The sequence below is a fragment of the Zosterops lateralis genome, assembly GCF_965231275.1.
Source record: "Zosterops lateralis genome assembly, chromosome: 22".
In the NCBI taxonomy this organism is placed as follows: Eukaryota; Metazoa; Chordata; class Aves; order Passeriformes; family Zosteropidae; genus Zosterops; species Zosterops lateralis.
Window position 1 is genome coordinate 822485 of NC_139782.1, and position 26707 is coordinate 849191.

Below are 26707 nucleotides of genomic sequence, written 5' to 3' on the forward strand. Positions count from 1 at the left end.
CCTCGAACCTGCTGTACTGTCCCTGCACCAGGAGCACTGCGGGACACGGGGAGGATCAGCAGGGCATGGACACCCCAAAACCAGGATCAGGAGTTCTCACAGACACCCCAAACCCAGGATCTGGAATTCCCATGGACACCCCAAACCTGGAATTCCGGGTTCTCACACACACCCCAAACTGAGGATCCAGGATTCCCATGGACATCTCAAACCCTGGGTCTGAGATTCCCACACACACCCTGAACCTGGGATCTGGCATTCCCACAGATACCCCAAATCTGGATCTGGGATTCCCACAGACACTCCAAACCCGGGACCTAGGATTCCCATGGACACCCCAAACCCAGGATTCAGAATTCCCTGCTCCCACCATCCCCAATCCCACCTCTCTCCTCAGGGCGCAGATTTGGGATGCTCAGGAATGCAGGATCAGCCTGCACCCAGAGTTTCTGCAGCATCCAGGTGATCTCAAAGGTGACCCAGATGTGGCCCCAAAGGTGACCCAAGAGGCGATCCCAGAGGATCCCGGCCACCATGGCCCTGCTGACCCCAGGGATGCCCGAAGCCCTTATATCTCCTTGGAACTCATCCTGCTGTGGATCCAGAGGGGAAATGGGTTCCAAATCCAGCACGGAAAAATTGGAGGGATCAGAATTCCCGGGAAGGGCGGGATCAGACCACTCCACCCCAGGACACGCTCCGTCCCTCTGTATCCCGGAGACAGGAGCATCCCTGGGCTGGGAATGCTGCTGGGATGGGGTTTGAGGCTCCTGCTCCCCTTCTCTCGCCCCGTAATGTTTTCCATGTGTCCTCCAGCCTTTGTGTGGAGCCGGTTTCACCCAAACTTTTCCTGGCTTGGGCTCCTTCCCCTCCCTGCTCGTTTCCATCTCGGCTCTCCCAGCCCCGGGGGGGTATCCATTCTCCTGGATTTTTTCCTAGTTTTATGCCACCCCCGTGTCCCCACAGCACCGGGGACTCGCTTGGTGCCTCGTGGCTCCAGCACAGAGCCGTTCCCAGCCTGAAGATGAGCCCGAGGTGGGATTTTGGGGGAATTTTGGGGAATAACAGGGGATGAGTGATACAGATACCTAAAAATTACTGGGAATTGTGGCCACCCCCTGATCATCCCTCAAATGATGCTTTGGTACCAAAAATTAATACTTTGAACCCTAAAAATGGATTTTTGTGGGCTTTGATCCCCAAAATGAGGCTTTAGGTCAAAAAATTGAGTATTTGGGTCTACAAACAAAACTTTGGCCTCCAAAGTGGAGGCTTTGGACTTTGAAAACCAAACTTTGGGGCTTAAAAATGAGGTTTTTGTCATTAAGATGAACCTTTAGACATTCAAAAAGTGCATTTAGGACTTAAAAATGAGAGTTTGTACCATAAAAATATGAGGTTTTCAACCACAGAATCAGAGCTTTGGGCTTCAAAAGTGAAGATTTGGGACCTAAACCTTAGGTTTAGGGACGCAAAAATGAGATGTGGGGGCATAAAAATGAGGGTTTGGGACCCATGGATTAGGGTTTGGAACATAAAAATGAAGTTTTGGGATGTAAAAAGGAGGTTTGGGGACACAATAAAATAGATTCTTGGCTCTAGAAATAGTTTAGACCCTGAAAATGAGAGTTTGGACCCTCCAGATGTGTCCTGGGGTTTAAAAATAAGGAAAACCGGTAAAAATGGAGCTGGAAACTGCGGATTTGGACAATCTGCCCGGTACCGGGGGGTTCTGGGGACACTCACCTGGCAGACACAGCACCAGGAGCTCCGTGGCTCTCATCCTGCTGGAATGACGGGGCGGGAGCGCTGCCGGGATGCAGCCGGAGGAGTCTGGGTGTGGAACAGAAGGAATTCAGAGGGAGGGGACACACAGGGACACTGCCTCCACACCCGCCCCCGAGATGCCCCCGGGAGCTGGCTCCAAAAATGTCATCCCCCTCCAAATCCTCAGAAAGCAAGGAATTTCCCCAAAAAAGCTTCCCGCCCTCTCCCAGGGGATTTGCAAGGACCAAGCCCTGGAACATCCCGCGGGCAGAGCAGGAAGGAGAAACGCTGGGATGCGGGAGCACTCCTGGGATCACTCCCGGGATGTCGGGATGGCTCCGGGGGTGTCAGGATCACTCCCGAGATCCGGGATCACAGCTGGGATGTCGGGATCGCTCCCAGGATCACTCCCGGGATCATTCCCGGGATGTTGGGATCACTCCTGGGGTGTCAGGATCTCTCCTGAGATACCGGGATCACCCCCAGGATCACTCAGGATGTGGGAGTAGAGGGCCAGACTCCCCAGAGTGGAACTTCGGGATTTCTTTCCCGAGGTTTCTAATTCCTTGGGAAAGGAATTGTTTTGGGGGCATGGTACTTTTTCTCGGGCGTCCCCTAAATCCAAAGGAACGTGGGGATTTGAGGAGAAAACCTCAGATTTTGAGGAGAATCCCGTGGGGTTTGGCGGCCTCGGGCATTCGCGGCTTCCCGGTGTTTTCCAAGCCTGCTGTTCCCGGCGGGAAGAGGGGCCAAGGACGAGACCCCGGCAGGAATGCTGGCTGCCCTTCCCCCCCTCCCCAGCAACTCCAGGGGGAAAATCGCGGGGGAAATGAGAAATTCCCTCCCAAAACTCCTCTGAAATCCAGGAGAAGGAGTTTGAGGGTGAATCCCTCCGGCATTCCTGGTGCTCGGTTGGGGGCATCCTCCCAGGGGTCTCCCGGCTCTGCCGCCGGAGCGGGGAAACTGAGGCCCGAGCGAGAGGAGCCCTTTGGAGTCTCATCCCTGTGGAGCAGAAACATCAACTCCCCGTGCCAGGGGAGCTTCCTGGCCCAGATCCCGGGGGGAGTGTGGCTCCAGCCCCACAACACTTGGGAAGGGTCAGTAGCACTGACTGCAGCAGCTCTGGGGTGTGGGATCTTCCAGGGATCCCATCTTGCACCTTCCAGGGATCCCATCCAGCCCCAGAATGTGAGATCCTCCAGGGATCCCATCCTGCTCCATCGCCAGTTACATTTTCCAGCCACCCAGGTCACCTGAGGCCCCTTCCAGGGACCTTGTCCTGCCCCAAACCCGGAGTGCGGCGCCCTCTGCTCCCAGATCCTCTCCATCACCATCACAGCTCCCTCACGGACCACATCCTGCAGCCCCTTCCCCACCACAGCCCATTCCATAGGAATCCCATCCTCCCCATTCCCAGGACTGGAGTCACTGGAGATGCCAATTCCAGACCCTTCCCAGCTTTGAGAATCCACGGAGTGGGTCCCTGCCTGGGCTGGGGTCACCACAGTCAGGCCTGGTTGTCCCTCGGTGGGACAGGGCCTGTCTGCTCCCCAGGGCCCAGGAGTGACATGGACAGGGACTGAGCTGGGCTGGAAGTGTCCTGGGATAGAAAAGACTGGTGGATGAGCAGGATCAGCAACACCTCCGAAGGCTTTGCTGAACTGGCAGACCTTGGATCCAGGACAGCACCTGGAGCCTGGCCAGGGGTCTGGGTGGCCCAGAGAGGCTGGGGGTGCCCATCCCGAGCTCTGCTGGTTCTGCATGTGTGGAGATCCTGTGGGATGCCAGCGCCGGCATCCTGCGGATCCAAATCATCCAGATTCAGTGCCCGGATCCCACAGGGAGGGAGGGAGGGAGGGAGGGAGGGAGGGAGGGATGGATGGATGGATGGATGGATGGATGGATGGATGGATGGATGGATGGATGGATGGATGGACACCACCTCTGGAGCCATTGCCTGCTGTTCTCCCACCTTCCCAAGGACACAGGTCCTCATACAGTGCCCTCCCTGCCAGCCCCGTTTCCAGCCTGCACAGCTTCTCCCGAGCTCCAATTCCCTGAATTTCCCCCAAGTCTTGGCTGGAGCTCGCAGGGTTTGGCCACGGGACGGGGACAGTCGGGTCACGTCTGCCCTGACGGCAACGCCATCGGCTGCTCCCAACAGAGACCCCGAAGCGACACTGATATCCCCACGATGACCCCCTTCACCCAAGGCCCCCGAGAAGGGGATGAAGCCGCCTCCACCCTCGTCTTCCCCGTCCTCCTCCGCTCCAGCTGCTCCCCGCCGGGAGGGCCCCGTTGTTCCCTTTTCCCTTCCCCAGGCTCCGCTCCCTCCGTGCAGGGGTCCGGCGGCTCCGACCGCGCCAGATGTTTTTGCAACTGCACATCTGGGAACAATCAACCCCGGAGAAAGAACACCACAGACCCTTTCATTCTGCTAAACCCCACCTTCCCTCAGTCTTTCCCCCCTCCCCCAGCTTTTTTTTTTTTTTTTTTTTTTTTTTTAGCTCTCCCTTTGCCAGAGAGTGAGAACAAAGGGAATATTGAAGGATTCCAATTTTTTTGGCTCCCGACCAGAGGTAAAGAACTCGGTACCCCCATCCCCGTTTTCACACATCACCTTTTCCTCAGGGGCCCATCCCCCGAAATAAATGGGAATAAAAGATCCCTTTTCAACAATCTCTTTCCAGGATGGAAAAGAAAAAAAAAAAAAAACAAAAAAACCCCAAACATCAAACCCATGGCTTCCTCCAGGCTTTAGGGCATTTTTAGACTTTTTGGAAGTGGTTAAAAATCTCCAACAACTGTCAGGCCTCAAAGAAGGGCCCCCTCCCTCCCGGCTGCCGTTCCTTCAGCACCCCAAAAATCGAGGGGGTTTGGCTTTGTGAGGTTAAAAAGTTGAAAACAACTTTTCCAAGCTCTCAGCTGTTGAAGTTTTTAAGGTGATTTCACAAAGCTCCCAAAATGGGGCTCAGTCCCGTTTGCTGCTGGGGGAGCTCCCCGGAATTCCTGGGAATTGGGGGGGTTTCCCTCGCCTGGTCCTTACCAGTGAGTGCCGGCTCTGCCCTCGCCCACCGTCTCGGTCTCCTCTCTTCTTCCCCAAAACTCTTGAAATGAGAGTGAAAAAAACCAGAAAAACCCAAAAAACCTCCTACCTCCAGCACGGGGGATCCGCTGGGTCCTAAAGTCACACCTGAGCCGGCCCCTTCCTCCTCCCGCGCTGCCTGGGAGGGAGAAAACCGGGAAAACCCACAAAGAACGACAAATAATCACTCGTGAGAACGCACACTGCCAGGGACACCGGGGACGGGGTGTGTTGTTGTTTTGGGGGTTTTTTCCCGGTGAGATGAGTTTTAAATCCATGGAAAAGCGAGGAGGGGGAAGGATTCCGGGCGGAGAGGGTCGGGGTTTGTGGGGCTGCAGGGAGGGTGGGACGGAAGGAGCAGCTCAGGGCATTTTCTGTAATCTCTTGGAGAAACATCGCTGCACCCCCAAAATCTGGGATCCTGGGATCACAGCGCCCCTCCCGATCCCGAGGTGGATTCCGATCCACCCCCCGCCCCAGCAGCGAGGATGCAGCGAGTTCGTCGGGGGATTTATCCCTGGACGGAGCAGGAAAAGGACCCAAACCCCCCAAATCCCGCTTTTCCCACCCAGGCCGTGGCTGCCGGAGGCTCTGCAGCCCCCGCTGCCGGCCTGGGGCCCCTTTCCCTGCTCCTGGAGCCCCTTTCCCCGCTCCTGGAGCCCCTTTCCCCACTCCTGGTGCCCCTTTCCCCACTCCTGGCGCTTTCCGGAGGATCCCAAACCCCTCGAGCTCGGCACGGACAAGGAACCAGAGCTGGGGGGTGAATCCTGCAGGTTTGGGGTGAAAACCCAGGAAAGGAGCAAAGGGAGGGTGCTGGGATGGAGGGAGGAGGTCTCTGGAGACGGGAATGGGGATGAGCAGAGGAGATTTTCTCCCGGGGGAATTGGATTCCGAGCAGCCCACGCTGGGTTGTGCTGAGGGCTGAGCACCAGGACAGGGTCTGAGAGCTGCAAAACGCAGAAAAAAAAGGGATTTTCAGAGCAGGATGTGAGGCCGATGGGGCTGGAAGGTGCTCCCACCTCTTCTCCTCTGGTTTTTCATGCTGAAGGATGGGTAAAACCACCCAAAGCATCACCAAAACACCTCAGTTTCCAGGCTGAAGGATGGATAAAACCATCCAAAATACCCCAAAACCACCTCAGCTGTTCCCACTGAGCTTCTGCCGACCCCCAACTGGAGCGTTATCCTCATCCCAGCCATGTTCACCTCCTCCCTGGGGCGGGGGCTGCCTGTCAATAATTAAATGATCTTTATGACCCCCCTCGGAGCCGGGAACACCCTCCCGACCCATCCAAGCCAAACACCCAGGAGAGCATGGAAATTTCAAGGCGGAGCGACTCCCGAGTGCTTCTGCTTTGAAAACTGCCAAGAACGGGCAAAAACTCTGTGAGGGTTGTGAGCGTGGAGGGTTTTTCCAGGCTCAGGAAGCCTGGGTTAATAACCGCAGCCTTGGCCGGGCCTTCAGGAAACCTCTTACCTCTGCTTGTGCCTCATTTCCTGACCTAATCCCCAGCTCCCCAGGGCAGAGAGGCGCCGCCACCACTCGGAGGGGGTTCAGACTTTCCACGGAATCGAATCCCTGCAGGAACCTGCCCGGGAGGCAGCTGGCAAACCCCGGGAGAGTGGCGCAGGCAGCACAGACCCTGCCTAGGGAGCTGCTCTTTCCCTTTGGGATGTGGCGTCTCCATCTCCCGGCTTTTCCTCAGTGGAAGGAGCGAGGTTTCGGAGTCTCAGCCAGGACACCTGGGCTTTTCCAGCGATTATTGTTATTTTCTAGGAAATTCCAGCTGGAGAGAAGTTGTTTAGCTCAGTTTGGGCTGCAGGAATCCCAGCGGTGTCATCCCTGGCTCCAGTCCCTGCTTTCGAGCATCGAGCCGAGCGTTTCCTAGCCCGGCTGGGAATGAGGTGACCCATAAACCTCTCCCTGCTCCTCACCCGTGCCATCCCAAATCCATCCCCAGCGGGCTGCACAGACGAGCAGCCAAGAAAATAAGTGTTAATTTATTGGACAAGACCCGTGACAGCCCCGTCTGGAACCCACGAGCGGCACTGTGGCCTTCCCACATGCCCTGAGATGTTGGGAAGAGTTAAAAAATAGCGAATTTGTGGGGTCTGTAACGCTACAGAGGTCCCAGCCCAAGGCAGAGGTGCTCTGCCCAAGCATTCCAAGTGGAGAAGGGGCCCAGGTGCTGGAGCAGCAGCCTCGGTAAACTGGGAACAGGGACTGTAAACTCCCTACACATCTAGAGGGGACTGGGGCTTCACAGTGACAGAGCTGGGGGTGCTGGGGACATCAGAGACCCCCTTCCTGGTGGCCTGGGCTGGCCACGAGAGGCTCACCCAGCCCCAGTGGCCAGCATGGGAGTGTGGGGAATGCTGCAGGAAGAGCTGGGCTGGGTCCTCCTCTTCCTCTGGATCTTCTGGCCCATTCCTTCTCCACCACCTGCCCCTCTGGGCTGCAGCCATGGGATCAGCGTGGCCATGGGATCAGCGTGGCCATGGGATCAATGTGGCCATGGGATCAGCGTGGCCATGGGATCAGTGTGGCCACAGGATCACCATGGCTGTGGGATCCGTGTGGCCACAGGATAGTATGGCCAGGAGATCAGTGTGACTATGGGATCAGTGTGGCCATGGGATCACCCTGACCATGGGATTCACATCTGCGATGTTGAGGGATCCTGCCCACTGTATCCCGGCTTTTTCCGCGATAAATAAATTAAGGAAGCGTCCAAGGGCTGGGGCAGAGGGCACAGCTGGCAATGCTATCTCACGGCCAGGGACATCCTGGGTGTGGCGAACAGGGGCTCGTCCAGGGGTGGCCAGGCTGGCTGCTGCTGGCTCAGCTCCTTCTCCAGCCTCTTGAAAAGCTTCTTGGAGGCTTTTTTCCGGCGCAGCCTTCGGAAGCAGCCGAGTAAGCCGTGATCCAGGGCAGTCTGGGGCCAGAGAAGGGAGGGAAACAGGGTTGGGGGAAGATAGGAGAGCCCCGTGCCCACCTGGGGAAGCTCCAGGGGGATGCCTCATCCCAAAGCCCCCCTGACCCACCTCCAGCACAAAGGCAGCGAAGAAGTTGAGGGCAGCGATGCCCAAGAGGAGCAGCTTGAAATGGAAATCCTCGATGTGCTGGAGCTTCAGCAGGGATTTGGGAAAGCCCAGAGGGTACAGGGTCAGCCAGATCATCAGGCCGAAGAGCAGGATGAGGACGAGCAGGAAGAGCACTGGGGGCGAGAGGGGCTGGGGTGAGGGGCAGGAGGAGGCGGGTGGGTGGCTCTCGGTGTCCCCGTGTCCTCACCATTGGTGTAGAGTGGCTCCCGGAAGGGATAGCCTTTGGACATGGCCACGGCCAGGATGAGGTACTGGAAGCCGGTGACGCAGAACAGGACGGTGTTCTCGTAGTTGGGCAGGTTCTGGGGCGCCGTCACTGTGCTGTTCAGGGGGACATACCTGGGCCAGGGGACACATCAGCAGGAGAGGCCAAGGGTGGGTCTGGACACCACCCCTCGCTCTCCATCACAGTTAAAACTTCCTCGTGAAGGGAAGAGCAGGGGCAGCTCCAATTTCTGCTCTGGGACCAGGGATAGATCCCTTGCAAATGGGAACTGTGCCAGGAGAGGTTTAAGTTGAGATCAGGGAAAGGTGCTTCCTCCAGAGGGTGCTGGGCACTGCCCAGGCTCCCGAGTGAATGGGCATGGCCCTGAGGCTGCCAGAGCTCCAGGAGCGTATGGACAGCGCTCCAGGGATGCCCAGGGTGGGATTGTTGAGGTGTCTGTGCAGAGCCAGGAGTTGGACTGGATGATCCCTTCCAGCTGAGGATGTTCCATGGTTCCCTGTTAGCTCCCAGATCTCAAATTCCACGACAAACTCTGGGCTCTGCCACAACCTCGGCACTGTCCCCATCACCAAACCCACAGGAAACCAGGACAGGATTCAGATGGGATATTGGGAAAGATTTCCTCATGGGAAGGGCTGCAGAGAACTGGAAGAGCCTGTGCAATGGAGGGTAGAATCACCTCCCCCAAAAAACCCACACACGTGGCACTTGGGGTTTAGTGCTGAACGGGGGCTGACAGTTGGATCAATGACCTTTTCCAACCCTGGAATCCCACAGTTCCCGGATTCCAGGCCCTCACCAGCTCTGTGAGACGGTGATGAAGTAGCTGAAGACCTGCACGGTGATGAGCAGGGCTGTCTGCAGCAGGAGGCTGCCCAGCACCAGCCCGCTGATCAGGGCTCCCTGAGGCCGCCGCACACCCAGTGCTGGTGCCGGCCCCGTGCGCCCCATCAGCACGGCCACCGTGGTGGTGATCACCAGGTCGAAGAACAGGAACTGGAAATCGCTCAGGTTGGTGTTGATCTGGGGAGGAGGGAAGGGACAGGCTCAGACCCAGCTGGGACTGATGCCTTGGGATTTCAGCTTTTATATTTTTCATCTATTTGTAATCCTGCAGTTCTTTAGTGTATAACTCTAAACTCCACACACAGTGTCAGCTGCTGTTCTCCCATTTTGGTTAGACACAGCAATTCCTCTCCGGGCCTGGGAACCAAGGACCTCACTGGCTCAGCCCCCGAGAAATGTAAACAAAAGTGAGATGTGGGGAGCAAACTTGGGGTAAATGACTTCATTACCTGAAGCTGCAATTGGAGGATTAACCCCCGATGTGCAAATGACCAAACTTATAAAAGTGTGAAACCCATGACCCAGGGTCCATTTGTGGGTGTAGCCCTTGGAGGGGCCTGAAATGTACCTGAAGGCCCTTCAGCAAATACAAGTGCTTTTTATTCCCTTAATTTTGTCTGGCCATTGTTTTTAGGGAGCCCTAAAAGGCATCAGTACCCAGGGATTCCTGAGAAAAGCAGGGATTCAGGGTGGGACTCACGGTGTAGAGCAGGAGCACGGACACGAACTGGACCAGGCTGTACAGGGCCATATACTTGAAGACCCCAAAGGAGGTGACCAAGGAGCACCGGCCCTCCCTGGGGGGGGAGGACATGGCATCACCACCGGCCATCCCTCCCCGGGGGACAGCGGCATTCCCGGGATTCCCCTGCTCACCGGATGACTCTGGGCACGCACTCGATGGTGGCCACACGCGAGGTGAAAGGCGAGGCCACCGATGCCTCGGCCTCGGACAGGGAGATGCCGACATCGGCTGCCCGCAGCGCCCCGCAGTCGTTGGCACCATCCCCGCACATCCCCACGCAGTAACTGTGGGAAAGGGACCCCACATTCCTCAGCGAACATGGGAAAAGGACCCCAGATTCCTCAGGGAACGCGGAAAAGAACCCCTGCTGTTCCTCAGGGAATACAGCAAAGGGATGCCACAATCCTCAGGGAGTAGGAAAGGGATCCCACATTCCTCAGGGAACGAGAAAGGGACCCCACATTCCTCAAGGAGTGGGCTCAGCCCAGAGAAGCTGTGGGTGCCCTGTTCCAGGCTGGAGCCACCAGTGGAAGTGTCCCTGCCCATGGCATTGGTGCCATCAACTGATCTTGGAGGTGACTCCCAATGCAACCCATCCCATAATTCCAGGGATACTTCTCTGGGATCCATCCCCTAGGCCTTACTTGAGCTCCTGCAGGCTGCACACCAGCTGGGTCTTCTGCTCGGGCAGCATGCGGGCGAACACAGTGGCCTGGAGCAGGATCTGCCAATGGGGGAGGATCCATCAGCATTCATTCGGCGGCATTCCCGGCTGGGCAGGGCACTGGGAATGTCCAGCGGGGAACTGGGAATGTCCAGGAGAGCACTGGGAATGTCCAGCATGACAGGGAATGTCCAGCAGGGAATAGGGAACCTAAGACCAGCCAAAGAAACACCCGCAGGGAGCTCTGATTTGGAGCTGTGAGGCTGCAGTGGGAATCCCTGGAGAGGTCAAACTGAAGGAAGGTTTCCAATCCCAAGGGAAGGTTCCCAATCCCATGGGGAGGATCCCCCACCCACCCAGGGCTCTGGGCCAGACTCACCCTGGGGAGGAGGTCAGCGAAGTGCTCACAGACCACCTGGAAGGATTTCCCATTGAGGGCCAAGTGGCAGTGCCGGGGTGGGAGGGAGGAGCCATCCTGCTGCTGCAGGCCCTGCCAGGAAAACAGCTCCAGCTCTGCAGCCCCAATCCCTGTGGAGCCCCAGGGCCGAGCTAGGACCTACCTGGAGCAGCAGGAATGGCTCCCTGAAATCCCAGTTCCCAGTGGGGCTGTTTGGGGTGCAAGGCTGGGCTACCCAGCCCTCCATGCCCAGCCTGGAGCAGGACCTGGCAGCATCCATGGGGAGGTGTTTGGAGCTACCATTCCAGTCCCAGTCCTTGGATGTGCTCCAGGAAAAGGCAGGAGCAGCAGAACCTCTCCCAAAGGATGGATTTATGAGGAGCAGCATCACAGCCTTAAGTGCCTCCAAGGATAATAATGCTGGAAAAACCATTCCCACTCCTGGGAGGGCTCAGGGCCAGGCTGGAGCACCCTGAGATAGTGGAAGGTGTCCCTGCCCATGGAATGGGATGAGCTTTGAGGTCCCTTCCAACCCATTCTGGGATTCTGGGATTCCCAGAACTGTGGAGAAAGCTGGATTTGAGAGACTTAATTTCTTAAATATTGGGAAGAAAATCCTCCCTGTGAGGGTGGGGAGGCCCTGGCACAGGGTGTCCAGAGGAGTTGTGGCTGCCCCTGGATCCCTGGAAATGTCCAGGCTGGACATTGGGGCTTGGAGCACCCTGGGATGGTGGAAGGTGTTCCTGCCCATGGAACGGGATGAGCTTTAAAGTCCCTCCTGACCCATATCATGCTGGAATTCTGGGATTCCACAAAAACTGAGCCCTGCAAGAGTGCCTAGGCAGTTTGGGCTCCCAAAAGGTGTCCTGGGCTCTTACCTCAGGCTGCTCCTCACCCTGGGAATGCTCAGCCAGGACGAACTTGAGGGTGGCGGGTTTGTTGCGGCTGGGTGGCGAGGCTGAAACGAAGATCACGCCCTCCCTGGGCTCCACCATGTGGCACCCACGCGCCACGTTCATGGCTGTCAGCATGTTATCCCCTGCCCGGGACATGTGGGGCATCAGGAAGGAGGCTTTGGGATTTCCAGGACAAGAGGAGCAGCTCAAAGCTGCTGTGTCCCCTCTCCTGGCCACCGCAGCTACACTTCCCTCTTCTTTTCTCCAAAACCTCCTGCCTGCCCTGCCCCAAAGAAACGTGGGTTCGAGCCCTGTTCTCCGGCCTGGAAAACACCCAGAGGTGACTCTACAACCCCTGCACCCTCACGGGATTTGGGATTTCAAACATAGCAATATTTAGGGGATGGACAGCAGAACAATGAGTTCTTCCACTCAAAAAATGTCCACACCCTGAGCCCACTAGTGGATCATGCATCCTGAGTGAAGGGATGCAGAGCCAGGATCCAGGTACTCTCATGGTGCCCCTACAGCTGCCTCAGGCACGGATTCTTGGTGGAGTTCCTGGTGGGATTCCACGAGGGATTCCCAGTGGGATCCCTGGTGGGGTTCCTGGTGGAATTTCCAGGGATGGGGTTCCTGGTGGAGTTCCTGGTGGGATTTCTGGTGGGGTTCCTGGTGGGAAAGCCCTTTCCCCCTTGCCCACCACCAGGACTGTCAGTGTGCTGTCCCTCCCCAGTTCCCGGTCCCTCCAGGGTCACCTGTCACCATGACAGGGCGGATGTTTGCACTCCTCAGCAGTTGGATCACTGGGGCAGACTCCGGCTTCAGGACGTTCTTCATCACCAGGAACCCCAGGAAGTTCAGGCCGCTCTCCACGGAGTCCCTGGTGGGAGACAAGGAGCCTTTCATCACCTCCAACCCCAGCAGAGAGGATTGAGGAGTGTGAACAGCTAAAATCCATCTGGGAATCAGCCAGGAATTCCCTCCATGTGGATTAGGGTTGAATTCCCTTCAGGGCATCCGGGGAAACATCAGGAACAAGTGAGGAGGAGGAGAGAGGAAGAGCTGGCACCGACCTGGGGACCCGCAGGGCCTCCTCAAAGGTGGCCACCATGCCCAGGGCTTTGCAGGCCAGAGCCAGGACCCGGAACCCATCAGTGGTGTAGTGCCGGAGCATCTGGGAGAAATCCGGGGGCACTGAAAAAGTGAGACCGGAACAGCTCCTGAGGGAACCCCGGCTCCAGAGACAGGACACGGAGCTCTGGGGTTTGGGTGCCCACATGCAGCTGCTCCTCAGGGAGCCTGGAGATCCCAGAATGGGTTGGGGCATGTTTTCCCACCCCAAGGAGCCTGGAGACCCTAGGATGGGCTGGAGAAAGCTCTCCCCACTTCCAGGAGCCTGAAGGTCCCATTCTGGGCTGGGGGAAGCTTTCCCCACTTCCAGGAGCCTGCTGGGTTGGAGGAAGCCCCCAGCCCTGCTCCCCATCTTGTGGCTCCTGTTTCCTGTTTCCATGTGGCTGGAGCCATCCCAAAGCCTTTTGGAGCTGCCTCACAGCATTCCTGAGGATAATTCCCTGTGGGATGAGCCTCAGGGGTGCAGCCAGTGGGACTGGGGGTGAGCCCACCTCCCAGTACAAACCAGTTTCCTTCCTGCACAGACTGGCCACCATCTCCGGGGCACCCTTGACATAGGCATGGGCCGAGGCCTCCCCAGGCAGCTTGACCAGGACGCTCATCCTCTGGAGGGAGGAGGAGAATGGGAAACGCCGCAGGATCCCCACGGGGGCCTGGTGCCTCTGTGGAGAGTGGGCAGGTCAGGGCCGGGCAGGAGTTCCTCCAGGAGGCAGCAGGGTGGGGAGCTGTGCCACGGACTTACCCTATCCTGAGGCTGCTCCTCCTCTGGTGGGGGCTTCACCACAGCCAAGACCTTCATCTCGAACTGCTGGAACACTGGGAGCTCCCCTTCCTCCTCCTCCTCCATCATCTCCAGGCACTGAAACCAAGAGGGCAAAACCCTGCTGAGCTCATCCATGCGCAGAGAGCCTGGAACTACCGAGATTCCCAACACCTCCCTCTCCGGCCCCACCGCTCCTGCCTCACCCAGCCGGTGGATTCCAACATTTTGATGTCCACGGGGTCCCCAACGAGCTGTCCCTGCAGCGGTGACACGGTGTGGCATGTGGCCAGGGCATAGAGCAGGGCTCCGGCAGGCAGGCAGCGGGGCTCGTGCACGATGGGCAGGAAGCGCTGCTGCTCCAGGGGCACCACACCCCACACGTCCAGCCCCTCCTGGGTCAGCGTCCCCGTCTGTGGGCAGAGCGCGGTGGGTCTGCACAGCCCCGGCACCGGCACCGCTGCGCCTGTCCGGCCCGGCTCACCTTGTCGAAGCACACCAGGCGGATCTTCCCGCACAAGTTGATCCGAGGGGGGCTGATGCAGAAGATTCCATGTTTTTTCAGCCGGTTCTGGGCGTAGATGGTGCCCACGGTCATAGCAGCAGGCAGCGCCGGCGGCACGATGACGGTGACCAGGTCCAGGGCGCGGATGATGATTTGTCCCACGGGGACCTGGGACAGAGCAGGAGGAGGAGGAGGAAGAAGAGGGGTGGGCATCCCTCCCCAGATGGATCCCTGAGCATTCTCCTGCCCCACCAGCCCTACCTGGTTCCTAACCAAGATGAGGATGCTGTACAAGGTGCCAATGAGAGCTGTGCCAGGGAGAACAGGCTTGGTTACAAAGCACAGCCCAGCAGGGAGCTGGAATGGAATTCTGTTCCAAGGAATTTGGCTCCTCCAGGATGCACCTGTGGGCCCAGACCTACCCAGTATGGCGAGGAATAACACAAACTTCACAGCATCCTTGTAGAACTTGAAGCTCACGGGTTTGGGGTAGAGTATGGAGCTGATGAGGTCCCCCTTGGCCGTGCAGAACCCTGCGGGACAGGCAGGAAGCCATTGCACAGCACTGCTCCCAAGGGCACAGATCCATCCCAGGATCCATCCTGGGATTATCCCCCACGCCCTCACCTGTGCGGGTGACCACGGCCAGCACCTCCCCGCCCACATAGGCCTTGGCCTGGATGACCTGTGTCCCGCAGAACAGCGTGTGCCGCCGGTGCTCCTCGGGGCAGTACGCAGCTCCGGCCGCCTGCCCGCCTGCCGGCAGTGGCGTCTTCATCACCGGCACGCTCTCCCCTGCCCAGGACATTCCGGGGGGGATTGTCACCCCAGGGGGCTCAGGGGCCAGCCAGCTGGCATGGGAAGGTGACTCTGACTGAATCCCGTGGGAATGGGATGCCTTAGGATTTGAGTTCTTATGTTTTTCAAATCCTGTACTGCATTAGTGCCTAACTCTAAACTCCACAGAGAGTGCCAGCTGCTGTTCTTCCATTTTGGACAGACAAAACAATTCCCCTCTGGGCCTGAAACTCAAAGACACCTGACAGCCTCAGGCCCCAAGAAGTGAAAACAGAAGTGAATTGGAGGGGAGCAAACTGGGGGTAAATGACTTCATTACCTGAAGTTGTAATTGGAGGATAAACTCCTGATATGTAAATGGATCAAATTTACAATTGTCTGAAAAACTTGTGACCATCATCCACCTTGGGTGTAGCCTTGGAGGCTTCTGACTGCCCAAGGTGTATCTATGGAAGGCCTTTAATAAATATCCACTTTTATTCTTTTAACCTTGTCTGGCCTCTGCCCTAGGCAGGCACTCCAAGGCAGCAGTGTGTTGGGAAGGGCTCACCGGTCAGCAGGCTCTCGTTGACCATGCACTCGCCCGTCAGCAGCGCGGCATCGCAGGGCAGCAGCACCCCAGCTGCGGGCAGACGGATGCAGTCCCCGGGCACCAGCTCCACCGAGCTGACCACCAGCTCCTCTGGAAAACAACCCTGCTCAGGCCTTGGGGAACAGGGCTCACTCATCTCCAGGCACCTGGAGAACCCCATTTAGGGCTTGGGTTATTCCATCTCCAGGCACCTGGAGAACTCTGCTCAGGCCTTGAGAAATGGAGTTAATCCATCTCCAGGCACCTGGAGAACCCCACTCAGGGTTTGGGGAATGGAGTTAATCCATCTCCAGGCACCTGGAGAACCCCATTTAGGGCTTGGGTTATTCCATCTCCAGGCACCTGGAGAACCCTGCTCAGTCCTTGGGGAGCAGGGTTAATCCATCTCCAGCCACTGGGAAGGAATCCCAGTGGGATAAGGCAGCAAACAGTAAGCAGTTAATTCCCTGGAGGTGGGAAATTGAAATGCCAGGCCAGGGGATAGCTGACCCAGCCAGAATTTCCAGCAGGGAGATGCCAGGCCTGGGGATGGCTGACCCAGAGCAGAATTCCCAGTGTGGCAACGCCTGAGGAAGGCAGCAAGGCCTCACACAGGTGCCATCATGAGAGGTGGGACTGGCACAAATGCCTGTGGAGGGCCAGGACCTGGGCTGTGGGAAAAATGGAACCTCCGGAGGAACCCCAGGGATTCCCAACACCGGGAAAGAGCAGGAGGAAAAGGGCTGGTGAGACAGGGCAGGGATTCAAGGGAGGATTATCCTTATAATCAATCTCTCTCTCTTTCCCTGAAATCTCCTGTTAAATTAAATCCACACTGGCTTTGGAATATGGTCTGGTTTGCACTTTCATTTGGGCAGAGGAATCTTTTACTACTTGGACCCAAAAATTATTCCAGCGTCTCATAAGATTATTCCCATGTATCCCAACATTATTCCCATGTATCCCAACATCATTCCTGTCTTATAACATTATTCCCATATATCATATCATTATTCCCATGCATAATAACATTATTCCCATATATCATCCCAACATTATTCCCATGTATCCTGACATTATTCCCATGTATCCCAATATTCTTGCCATGCATCTGAACATTATTCCCACATATCCCAAAATTATTCTGGTGTCTCATACCATTATTCCCATGTAAAATAACATAATTCCCATGTGTCACAGCATTATTCCCACCTATCCCAACACTGCTTTGGTGCAGATCCGGGATCCCAAAGGACATGTCATCCCAACAATCATCCCAAAAATCCTGCCTCTCACCTCCGCTGGGACGCCGGACCTGGACCCCCACGGACATCTTGGCCACGTTCCGCAGTGTGGTGCTTTGCTGGGAGAGAGCAGTCAAAATCCACCCAAAAAAACATGGGATTTGGGGTTTGGAGGGCTTGAAGGGTTTGAGGTTTGGAGGGTTTAGGATTTGGAGTGTTTGGGGGGTTTGGAGGATTTGGGGAGTTTGGAGGCTTTGGGGGTTTGGGGAGTTTGGAGGATGGTGGGAAACCATCCTCAGAAAGGGTCTTGAGGGCTGGGCAGCAGGGCTGGAGGACAAGCAGAGCTGGGGAGGGCTGTCCTCCCCTGGAGCAGGGCCATGACCCCAAAGGAGCCACCCCCACGCACCTTGCGTGTCTCGTGGAGGGACAGCCCCAGTGAGAAGGTGGAGATGAGGAAGATGCAGGCAGCATAGTAGTAATAGGCATCGCACACCCACAGCACCATGCTGAGCACTTGGAAGATGTAGAAGGGATTCAGCACCTGCAGTGAGAAGAAAACTCAAGTTTGGGAGCAGGGAGCTCACTGGGAGACCTTTTTGGGGTGGGAGAACCTCTTCCAGCCCAGTATGGGATTTCCAGGCTCCTCAGGGTGGGAGAACCTCCACCCGCCTAATATGAGAACTCCAGGCTCCTGGAAGTGGAGAGAGCCTCCTCCAGCCCAGTATGGGACTTCCAGGCTCCTGGAAGTGAGGAGAGCTTTCTCCATCCCAATATGAGAGCTCCAGGCTCTTTGGGGTGGGGAGAGTTTCCCCCAGCCCACTATGAGATTTCCAGGCTCTCTGGAAATGAGGAGAGTTTCCCCCAGCCCAGTATGGGATTTCCAGGTGGGAGGAATTCCTCCAGGCTCCTAGGAGAAGGAAAAGATTCGTCCAGCCCATCGTGAGCCCTCCAGGCTCCCAGATGCAGAGGAGAACCCGGGCCTTCCCTGGGCCTTTCCCTGGGGCTGGCATCCCCCAAACCCTCCAGCCCCCCTGGATTTCCCTACAGATGCTGCTCCTGAGGATGCTCAGCTACCCCCAGAACCCCTGGGGGCTACTCCTGCCCAAGCCCAGAGGGTCAGGAAGGGTCCCTTCCATGGCTCTGCCTTCTCCCAAAATCCTTTACTCCCTTCCCAAGGGCCGGGAAGTGCTTCCAGAGAGGGACAGGGAGCAGGAGAGGGATCCATCTGTGGAAAATCCGCCTGGGAAGCTCAGCCCAGAACCTACCTCCTCCACCAGGAGCCTGGCGTATGACTTGACGGGCACATCAATGAGATTGGGGCCGTAGATCTTCCTCCTGCAGGGGGGGAAGGGCAGGGAGGGAATTTTATCCTTGGGAAAGGAGAGGGAAGGAATTTCATCCTTGGGAAAGGTGAGGGAAGGATTTTCATCTTTGGGCAAGGAGAGAGAAGGAATTTCATCCTTGGGAAAAGAGGGAAGGAGTTTTAACCTTGGGAAAAGCTGCATTTCCAACCCAAGGGCCCCTCGTGCTGCCCAGACCTTCACGAGGAGCTGTGTTATGGAGACAAGCCAATCCCAGGAATTCCATCCCACCCAGCAGTTTGGGGTCTGAGCGCAAGGAAAGCCGAGGCTCCGGGATTTCCTGCTCCCTGGAAAAGCCCCATCCCTGCTTCCCAGGAGGTGCCAGCCCCACCTGGTGCTTTGCTCCTGCTGGTCCAGCCCGGCCCGGCACAGGTGGAGCTCTGCGCAGGTCCAGCCCTCATCCAGGACGCTGGGGGCAAAGAAAAACAGGGAAATCGAGTCACAGCCAGCGGGAACGGCGGAACAAAGAGCACGGCCAAGTCCTGTGGACAAACCCACCCCTCTGGGAAGGGAGAGTGCCCCGTGCCTTGGCCTCTCCACAGCCCATGGTTGCCAAGGGAAGGCAACAAAAGGGGCACAGTGCGAGAGCTGGAGCATCCAGCTCTGCCAAACCGCCCTGGCTGGTTCCCAGGAGCACCCCGAGGGCACCAGGGATGGCTCCAAAGGCCTGGGAGTGCTGAGAGGATTTCAGCTTTTATATTTTTCATCTATTTGTAATCCTGCAGTTCTTTAGTGTATAACTCTAAACTCCACACACAGTGTCAGCTGCTGTTCTCCCATTTGTCAGACACAGCAATTCCTCTCCGGGCCTGGGAATCAAGGACACCTCACTGGCTCAGCCCCCGAGAAATGTAAACAAAAGTGAGATGTTGGGAGCAAACTTGGGGTAAATGACTTCATTACCTGAAGCTGCAATTGGAGGATTAACCCCCGATGTGCAAATGACCAAACTTATAAAAGTGTGAAACCCATGACCCAGGGTCCATTTGTGGGTGTAGCCCCTGGGGGCTTCATCTGCCAAAATGTACCTGAGGGCCCTTCAGTAAATACAAGCGCTTTTTATTCCCTTAACTTTGTCTGGCCATTGTTTTTAGGGAGCCCCAAAAGGCATCAAAGGATGTGTGGTGCTGTGGCTGCTGGGAGCAGGAGGATCCTGAGGGAGCTGAGGAAGCCCGGAATGCTGGGATCCAGGAGAGTCCTGAGGGAGGTGGGAATGCTGGGATTCAGGAGGATCCTGAAGGAAGTGAGAAATGCCAGGAATTTCAGGATCCAGCAAGATCCTGAGGGAGCTGGGAATGCCATGATCCAGGAAGATCCTGAGGGAGCTGGGAATGCCGGGAATGCTGGGATCCAGGAGGGTCCTAAGGGAACTGGGAATGCCAGGATCTGGGAATACCTGACTCTGCAGAAGGCCTGCTGTCGCTCCAGCCACACGTAGCGCATTCCCTGGAACAGGTAATACCTCAGGGTGTTCTTCTGCTGGACAGGGACAGGAAAAGAGGGTGTGAGTGGGGTGTCCAGGGACAGGGAGAGGGGCTGGAGGTGGGGAAGGTTCTTGGTGCCACCTCATCCTTGTCGTGCAGCCGGACGGTGTCGCGGCTCTCGCCCTCATCCGGCACCGCCATGGCCACGCTGCTGCTGCTGCTGCTGTGGTCCTGCTGTGCCCTGGGGGACTGCTCCAGCCTGCTCCAGGGAAACTGTGCTCAGCCCTGGCCTGCCCCACAGCCAGGGCACAGGCAGGCTCAGCTCTGGCCTGCCCCAGAGGAAGAACAAAGCCAGGCTCAGCCCTGGCCTCCCACCCCCCACCCAGAGCAGCTCCCAGATCCCACAAGGACAGAGCCTGCCTCACCCGGCCTCGCCCAGCGGCTCCGTCAGCACCTTGGTGGTGAAGCACTGCCCAAAACGGTCCTGAAACACAGGGATGGGCTGGGGGGGGAACTGGGAGTGCCCCAAATCTTCCCAGTTCCTTCCAGAGGCCCAGGAAGACCCTGGGCACCCCTCCCAGATGGTGGCTCAGGTCTGGGGACAATGAGGAGAAATTCCAAGCTGGATAGGCTGGGATGGAAGGGGGAAAGGTGGTGTTATTTTAGGAATAATAATGATTCCTGGAATGGGACAATTCTAGGAATTATAATAATAATGACAATAAATTCCTGGAATAATCTGGTGCTTGGGGAAAGGAGTTGCCAGACACAGACAGGAGGACAAGAAGAGAGAACATTCCCAGGATCCTGTTGGGAATCCGGGGCAGAGCCCAACCTTGGATCCACAGAATCCAACCCCAGACCCACAGAATCCAACCCTGGATCCACAAAATCCAACCCCAGATCCACAAAACCCAACCCCAGCTCCACAGAACCCAACCCCAGACCCATATAATCCAATCCTGGATCCACAGAATCCAACCCCACAACCAGATAATCCAACCCCAGCTCCACAGAATCCAGTCGTTGGTACACAAAATCAACCCCAGACCCACAGAACTCAACCCCAGATCCACAGAGCCCAACCCCGGATCCAAAGAATCCAACCCCGGATCCAAAGAATCCAACTCTGAATCCACAGAATCCAACCCCAGCTCCACAAAATCCAACCCCAGCTCCACAGAATCCTATCCTGGACTCACAGAATTCCCACCTCAGACTCCCAGAACTGTAGTCTGGGCCAGGATCCCCTGGGACTCACCCTGATGATGAGCCAGTCTGCCTGGCTCAGGGCGCAGGGTTTGCACTTGGCCTGCACCTCCAGGCTCGGCTTCCAGTGGAAGAGCAGTAGGAGCAGCCCTGCACTCAGCACGGAGCCCACGTGGCACAGCAGCACCCGCCACGTCCTGCGCTGGTAGCCCGTGACCTCCTGGAGAGAGTGAATCACTGGGAATCACCTGCACTCCACTGCTCAGTCATAAAATCAATTAAAATTGATTCCCAACTATTAAACCCTAGATTCCCCAAATCCTGGCCTGACCAAGCCCTAGGCAGGGAAACCCAAGGGGCTGGAAAAGCAGCTCCTGGGGGTGTGGGAAGCACCAGGATTTGGAGCCATCCCCACGGAGAACCCCCCAGACTGGACCTACCATGTGGGCTGGGTCCGAGTCCAGCTGCAGTGTCCCGTAGCCCGGGCGCCGGGCCCCCAGCAGCCGGCTGCTGTCTGAAAATCCACCAAAAATACAGGGAAGGGTCAGGAGAGGGACCGGTTATCCCCAGGGATGGGCTCCTCGTGATACCATCCCCGGTCAGCCCCGGGAGGAGGAGGTGGCTCCTGGCCCATCCAGCTGGGATCGCTGCCCCGTCACCCTCCCGGGCACGTGACGGTCACGAGGACGACGCCGGAGCGGCCCCGGGATTTCTGGCGTTATCCCAGTGGCTCAGTGGGCACGGGAAGGGAGCAGGGCTGGGCCGGAGCCAGGCGAGCCCTCCCTACCACTTTTCCAGCTCGTTTGCTCCTTGTTTGCTCCCTGGGTTTGCTCTTGGCGGCCAAAAATTTGGCATTTCCCAGTTTTAACCATGCTCCGATTCCCGCCAGGCTCCGCTGTACCCGAAAACCCTGAAACTGAACCTGCTTATTCCCTACATCCAGGATGGATTACTAGTCACGACATTCCCAAGGCTGGGATCTCAGAGCAGCAGTGGGGAGCCAACACGTGGCATAACCACGGAGCCGGGAGCTGTTCCCACTCCTGGAACACGTGGACATTTCCTGCCTGGGCCGGGGTTGGGTTTCCAAGAGGGCGCCGAGACCGGCTCAAGGATTTACACTGGAAAAACCGCCCCGGCTGGATTCCTGCTGCTCCCTGACCGACCCCAAAGCTCAACTGCAGGAGATAAAAGCCAGTCATTAAAACCATTCCCTGTTTTTGGTGATCCCAGTGGTGAGTGGATCCAGCTCCCGCAGCCAGTGCTGCTCCATGGGATAAGTTTGAAGGGGAGGAATTGGGGGATAAGCCTGAGGGACGGCTCAGTAAAACAAAAGCTGTCTCAGGCGTCAAGAAAAGGAAGGGAGGGGTCAGCTGTCCCCAGTGCCAGTCTCAAATTCTGCAAAAAGCCTTAATTCCAGCTGCAGGGACATCGGGAGCGTTGCCCTTCCCAAGGGCAGGACAAAGGATGGGGCAGGGGCGGTCTCGAACAAGGGCTTTTCCCGCGAGCTGCAGGAGGCGGAAAAGTTATCCAAACAACCTGGAAACAACATAATTCCCTTCCCGGGGCCCCTGGGCGATGGGAAGCCTGGCCCGCCTCTCTACTTAACAGAGCTATCCCGGCTTTTCTTGTTCCTGAAGCAACAAATCTTAGGGAAGAACCAAGTGGCTCCACACAATCCCGTCCCGGGGGATTCCAGCCCATCCCCGTGGGATTCCTCCCATCCCACTCCCATCTCGGCTGTTCCCAAAGCTCGGCAGGTGAGGAAAAGCCCCGGCATTGACTCACCCAGCCTCATCCTGCCGGGAACGAGAGCGTAGCGGCTCCCGGTGGGGACGGTCGGGATGGGATCGGTCGGGATGGGATCGGTCGGGATGGGATGGGTCAGGATGGGATCGGTCGGGATGGGATCAGCCGGGATGGGATCGATCGGGCTGGGATCAGCCGGGATGGGATCGGTCGGGATGGGATCGGTCAGGATGGGATCGGTCGGGATGGGATCGGTCGGGATGGGATGGGTCAGGATGGGATCGGTCAGGATGGGATGGTCGGGCCGGAACCGGCCGCGCCGCCATCCCCGGCCCCGCCGCGGCCGTGCCCGCGCAGCCCCCGGATCGGAGCGGCCGCGCTGCCGCCGCAGTCCCGGCACCGAGGCCACTCCCTGTCGGCAAACACGGCGCGGGGGCTCCTGGATGTCCCTTCTCCGCCTCCGGATCCCGGGAATTTCCCCGGAGCCTGCACAGAGCTCTGCTCTCTGCTTCCCTCTCTGCCATTACAACAGGGATCAGGTGGAGGATAACAGCCAGGAGAGGCGGGAATCTCGGATACACCGGCCCGGCTTGTGCCGGGAAGACGGGAGCCAAGATCCCGCACTGATGATGGATGTGCACGGCCAAAATCCCACCTGGAATTGCCCGCAGCTGCCTGGCTTCCAGTCTAGGCCCTGCCCTGTCCTCTCTGGCGGAAATTTGGGAAGAGGCTGCCCTGGATACTCCCATACCCACTGCACGTCCTGGCGGGGGGGATGAACCCTCGGACTTCGGAGCACAGAGCTGGAAACCGGGATGGGATCTGGCTGGGGATCAGCTGGGAATGCCAGGTCCTTGTCCCAGGATTTGGATCTGAGTGGGAGCCCCCTCCCCAGGGGAGGTGCACATGGAAAACAGACGGATGCTGCTCCCAGAGACTTCTCTGGCAGCCCTCAGCCCTTCCCAAGCCTCTTTCTGGAAGCAAATAAACCCCAAGGGGCTTGGAGACTTCTCACTGCTCCTGTGATTCCTGCTGGATGGTCCCTGGGCAGCACCATCCATCTGTCCATCCATCCATGGATCCTTCCATGGATCCTTCCATGGATCCTTCCATGGATCCATCCATCCATCCATCCATCCATCCATCCATCCATCCATCCATCCATCCACATGGGCTGGAAGCTGCACACAAGATCAGGAAGCTCCATCCATGGAAATTTCCATTCCAGCCACTGAGGTTGACAGGATGGGGTTAGCAAGGCCCTTGTAGATGGGGACATGGAAAATCAGGATAAGGCAAAAGCCGGGAAGGAGAGACAACCTAAGGAAGTGTTTGGGTCATGGAGGGTGAGACTGAATCCAGGAGGATCTTCCAGAGCCTTTGGGCTCTGGGATAGGAGATCCTATGGGCGAGTGTGGCATTGGAATGAGATCCTGATGATCCTCCTGCCTTTCCCATAGATCCCACACAAAGTGATCCCGTGCTGCTGGAGCAAACATGTCTGTCCAGGCAGTCAGGTCCTTCAAGGCTGAAGGAACAAAGGCTGAGAGGGGCCTGATCTAAGGTGGGGACATGGAAAACCAGGATTTGGACTTCCCAGTGCTGGAAAATCCATGCTCAAGCATCAAATCCTTGAGACAGGTGAGGAAAAAATTCCTGGGAATTCCCAGCAGCCCTGTCCGCCTGCACTGGTTATGGTTTGGATTTTTGGGAGAGATCCTCTGTGAGGAGCAGGGCAGCACTGGCTGTGCTGTGTGCCGGTGATGCCAGCCGAGATCCTGGCATTCCAACCCTTCTGGCACAGGGATTCTCCCTGGCCCTGACCCTCTTGGCACCCAAACCCAGCTGCCAATCTGGAGGGAAGTGCCTGGCAGCTCCAGGAACATCCCGGCTTGGGGAACACCATGGTGTGGGCGGGAAAACAGGGGGTTCACATCCCAATCCCACATTTCCCTCAATTCCGGGTAAATGAGCGCTCCTCCTTCCCTTAGGAAGAAGGGCTGCACTCCTGGCATTCCTGTTGGGAAGCGAGGAAGCAGGGTGGGAACATCTCTGGCAACCCTTAAATTAAGGAGCTCAGGGAAAAAAGGGGGAACTTTGACATCCAAGCGCTGCTTGGCTGTGCATCGGGATTGGGACTGGGATTGGGAATGGCGATTTAAGGGAATCCAGGGGATCCAAGCGGGGTCACCACAGAGATGGAACCCCTGGAATGCCCATGGATGTCCCCCCTGCCCCTCTCTGCTCTTCCTCGAGGAAACGTTGGTGCTGAGTGTGGCAAATCTGGCAGGAAAGGGGCAAAGGTCGCTCGGCAGTGCCACTCCTGCATTCCTGGGAATGGGAATCCTGGCTGGGAACCCTGCATGGATCTGGAACACCTGGGTGCCTTCTTCCCACCCAGCACCACATTCCATCATTTATCCAGGAAAAAACCCTGAGATCGCTCCGGGATGGGATCCAAGAGGTGACGGGTGCTTCCCGACCCCAAATTCCCCCTGTTGTCCATGATCCCACCAGGAGAGGGACGGCAGAGTTCCCAAATTCTGGTGGGATCCACCCACAGGAAGCAGCTCTGGGAGGGCCAAGGGGGTCTGGCTGTGGGGTTTGGGGGGGTTGGAGAGTTTGGGGTTTGGAGGGTTTGGTGTTTGGAGTGTTTGGGGGGTTTGGAGCCCTTCCCAGGATTCCTTTCCCCTTGGATCCATGGCTGCATTCTCAGGGCCAGAATTCCCAAGAGATGCAGACCCAGGAGATCCCACCCAGAGTCCCGGGATGGGAGAGGGGCTGGGAAACAGGGAAAGAAAGTGGGATAAAAATGGGAAATAAAGCCAAATAAAAAAGGCAAATAAAGTAAAATAAAAAGGGAAGTGCAGCAAAATAAAAAGGGAAGTACAGTCAAATAAAGCGAAATAAAAGAGAAACGGAACAAATTAAATGAGCAGAATAAAGTGAAATAAAAGAGAAATGGAACAAAAAAATTGAAATAAAGCAAAAAAAGGGTAAAATAAATTGGAGTAAAAAAAGGAGAAAAATGAAAAGAAAAAATCAAAAGGAAAATAATGAAGAGAAATGAAGTGAAAAAACTAACAATGCAAAGAAAAAAGCAAAATAAAGCACAATTAAAAAACATAAAAACAAAGTTGGAAAACAAAACTACAGCAAAATTACGATACCAAATGTAAAATAAAAAAAAGTAAAAGTAAAAAAGCAAGCCACAAAAGAAAGCAAAATAAGGAAGGAAAAAAGCAAAATAAAGTGACATTTATTTTGTCAAATAAATTTCAAATAAAGCCGAATAATAAAGAGAATTAAAGCAAAGTAGAAAAGCAAAATAAAAAAGCAAAATTTTAAAAAGGCAACGGAATAAAGCAAAATTTAAAAGACCAAAGAAAGCATAATAAGGCAAATTAAAAGAGCAAAATTTTAGAACAAAGGCAAAATAATAAAGCGAAATAAATCTGAACAAATGGGAATAAATGGGAATAAGTAGGAATACATGGGAATAAATAGGAATATAGGGCACGGGAGCCACACCGCTCCCGCCTCCCCCCGCCCCCCCCGGGCTGGGCTAGAGCGGCCCCGGGACCCTTCGGCGGCGCTTTGGGTGGTCCGGAGGGCTCCGGGCCCTCGGGGGGTTTCGGTCCCTGATCCCGACCCCTCATCCCATCCCCGGATCCCGATCCCGGTGCCGGTCCCTAACCTGAGCTCATGGCGCGACCCACGGCCCCACGCGCCGGCGGAAAGGGCGGGCCCGGAACGGCGATGGATGCTGGGAATTGGAGTCCGTACCCCCAAACCGGGCCGTGACACCCCGGGGATGCTGGGAATTGGAGTCCACATCCCAAAGATGGGGCGTGGCATCTGGCTGTGGTGTTTCAGTGACGTCAGCAGGAGCAGCATCACATTTCTGCGAGGTTTGAATTATTCAGACCAAAAATCACGAATTCATCAGCAAAGCTGAAGCTGTTCCCTTCTCTCAGCTCCAGGAGCTGCTCCAAACATCCCAAACAGGAGAAAGCTTAAGGTAAAAATATCAGGGAAAAGAGGAAGATTCACCCCTAAAAACTCCCATTTTCTTAGGGGAAATAAAAGTCGGGAATGTAAACCACGGCCCAATAGGGGTGGGAAGAGAAGACTTCACGCTGGTGGAATTGGGAAATCAAGATAAAAATATGACAGAAGAAGATTCACCCCTAGAAAATCCGATTTTCTTAGAATTTGGAG

The 26707-nt window shown here is 56.4% G+C and overlaps 2 protein-coding genes across 6 annotated transcripts in view; both read right to left on the minus strand.

Moving 5' to 3' along the window:
- MFAP2 (microfibril associated protein 2) overlaps window positions 1–1783 on the minus strand; it is a gene marked incomplete at both ends in the record, with an annotated part of 3349 nt that extends 1566 nt beyond the window's left edge. The window contains 2 exons of the mRNA XM_083876971.1: window positions 1–36; window positions 1747–1783. Coding sequence (XP_083733097.1) covers window positions 1–36; window positions 1747–1783 — 73 coding nt within the window. The remainder of the gene's footprint in view (window positions 37–1746) is intronic.
- Window positions 1784–6864: 5081 nt separating this feature from the next.
- On the minus strand, window positions 6865–26207 carry ATP13A2 (ATPase cation transporting 13A2). 5 transcript variants are annotated; one of them, XM_083876845.1, is made up of 29 exons: window positions 26184–26207; window positions 21178–21251; window positions 20790–20957; window positions 19954–20012; window positions 19670–19787; window positions 19501–19580; window positions 18436–18513; window positions 18009–18078; window positions 17150–17284; window positions 16796–16862; window positions 15479–15610; window positions 14758–14925; window positions 14553–14663; window positions 14392–14438; window positions 14110–14298; window positions 13832–14038; window positions 13608–13724; window positions 13371–13527; window positions 12808–12928; window positions 12490–12614; window positions 11714–11874; window positions 10818–10928; window positions 10419–10498; window positions 9906–10058; window positions 9730–9826; window positions 8983–9206; window positions 8145–8296; window positions 7898–8070; window positions 7501–7788 (listed from the first exon to the last, which is right to left on the minus strand). In XM_083876845.1, exons 1-29 carry the CDS (start codon window positions 26191–26193, stop codon window positions 7618–7620), a joined length of 3555 nt encoding a protein of 1184 aa, XP_083732971.1. In that variant the 5' UTR covers window positions 26194–26207; the 3' UTR covers window positions 7501–7617. The 5 variants fall into 5 exon arrangements, with proteins under 5 accessions (XP_083732968.1, XP_083732967.1, XP_083732970.1 ...); XM_083876842.1 differs by lacking the exons at window positions 17150–17284; window positions 18009–18078; window positions 18436–18513; ... (4 more) ...; window positions 21178–21251; window positions 26184–26207 and having other exon boundaries at window positions 6865–7788; window positions 7898–7981; window positions 13371–13470; window positions 16796–17134; XM_083876841.1 differs by lacking the exons at window positions 17150–17284; window positions 18009–18078; window positions 18436–18513; ... (4 more) ...; window positions 21178–21251; window positions 26184–26207 and having other exon boundaries at window positions 6865–7788; window positions 7898–7981; window positions 16796–17134.
- Between the last annotated feature and the right edge of the window lie 500 nt (window positions 26208–26707).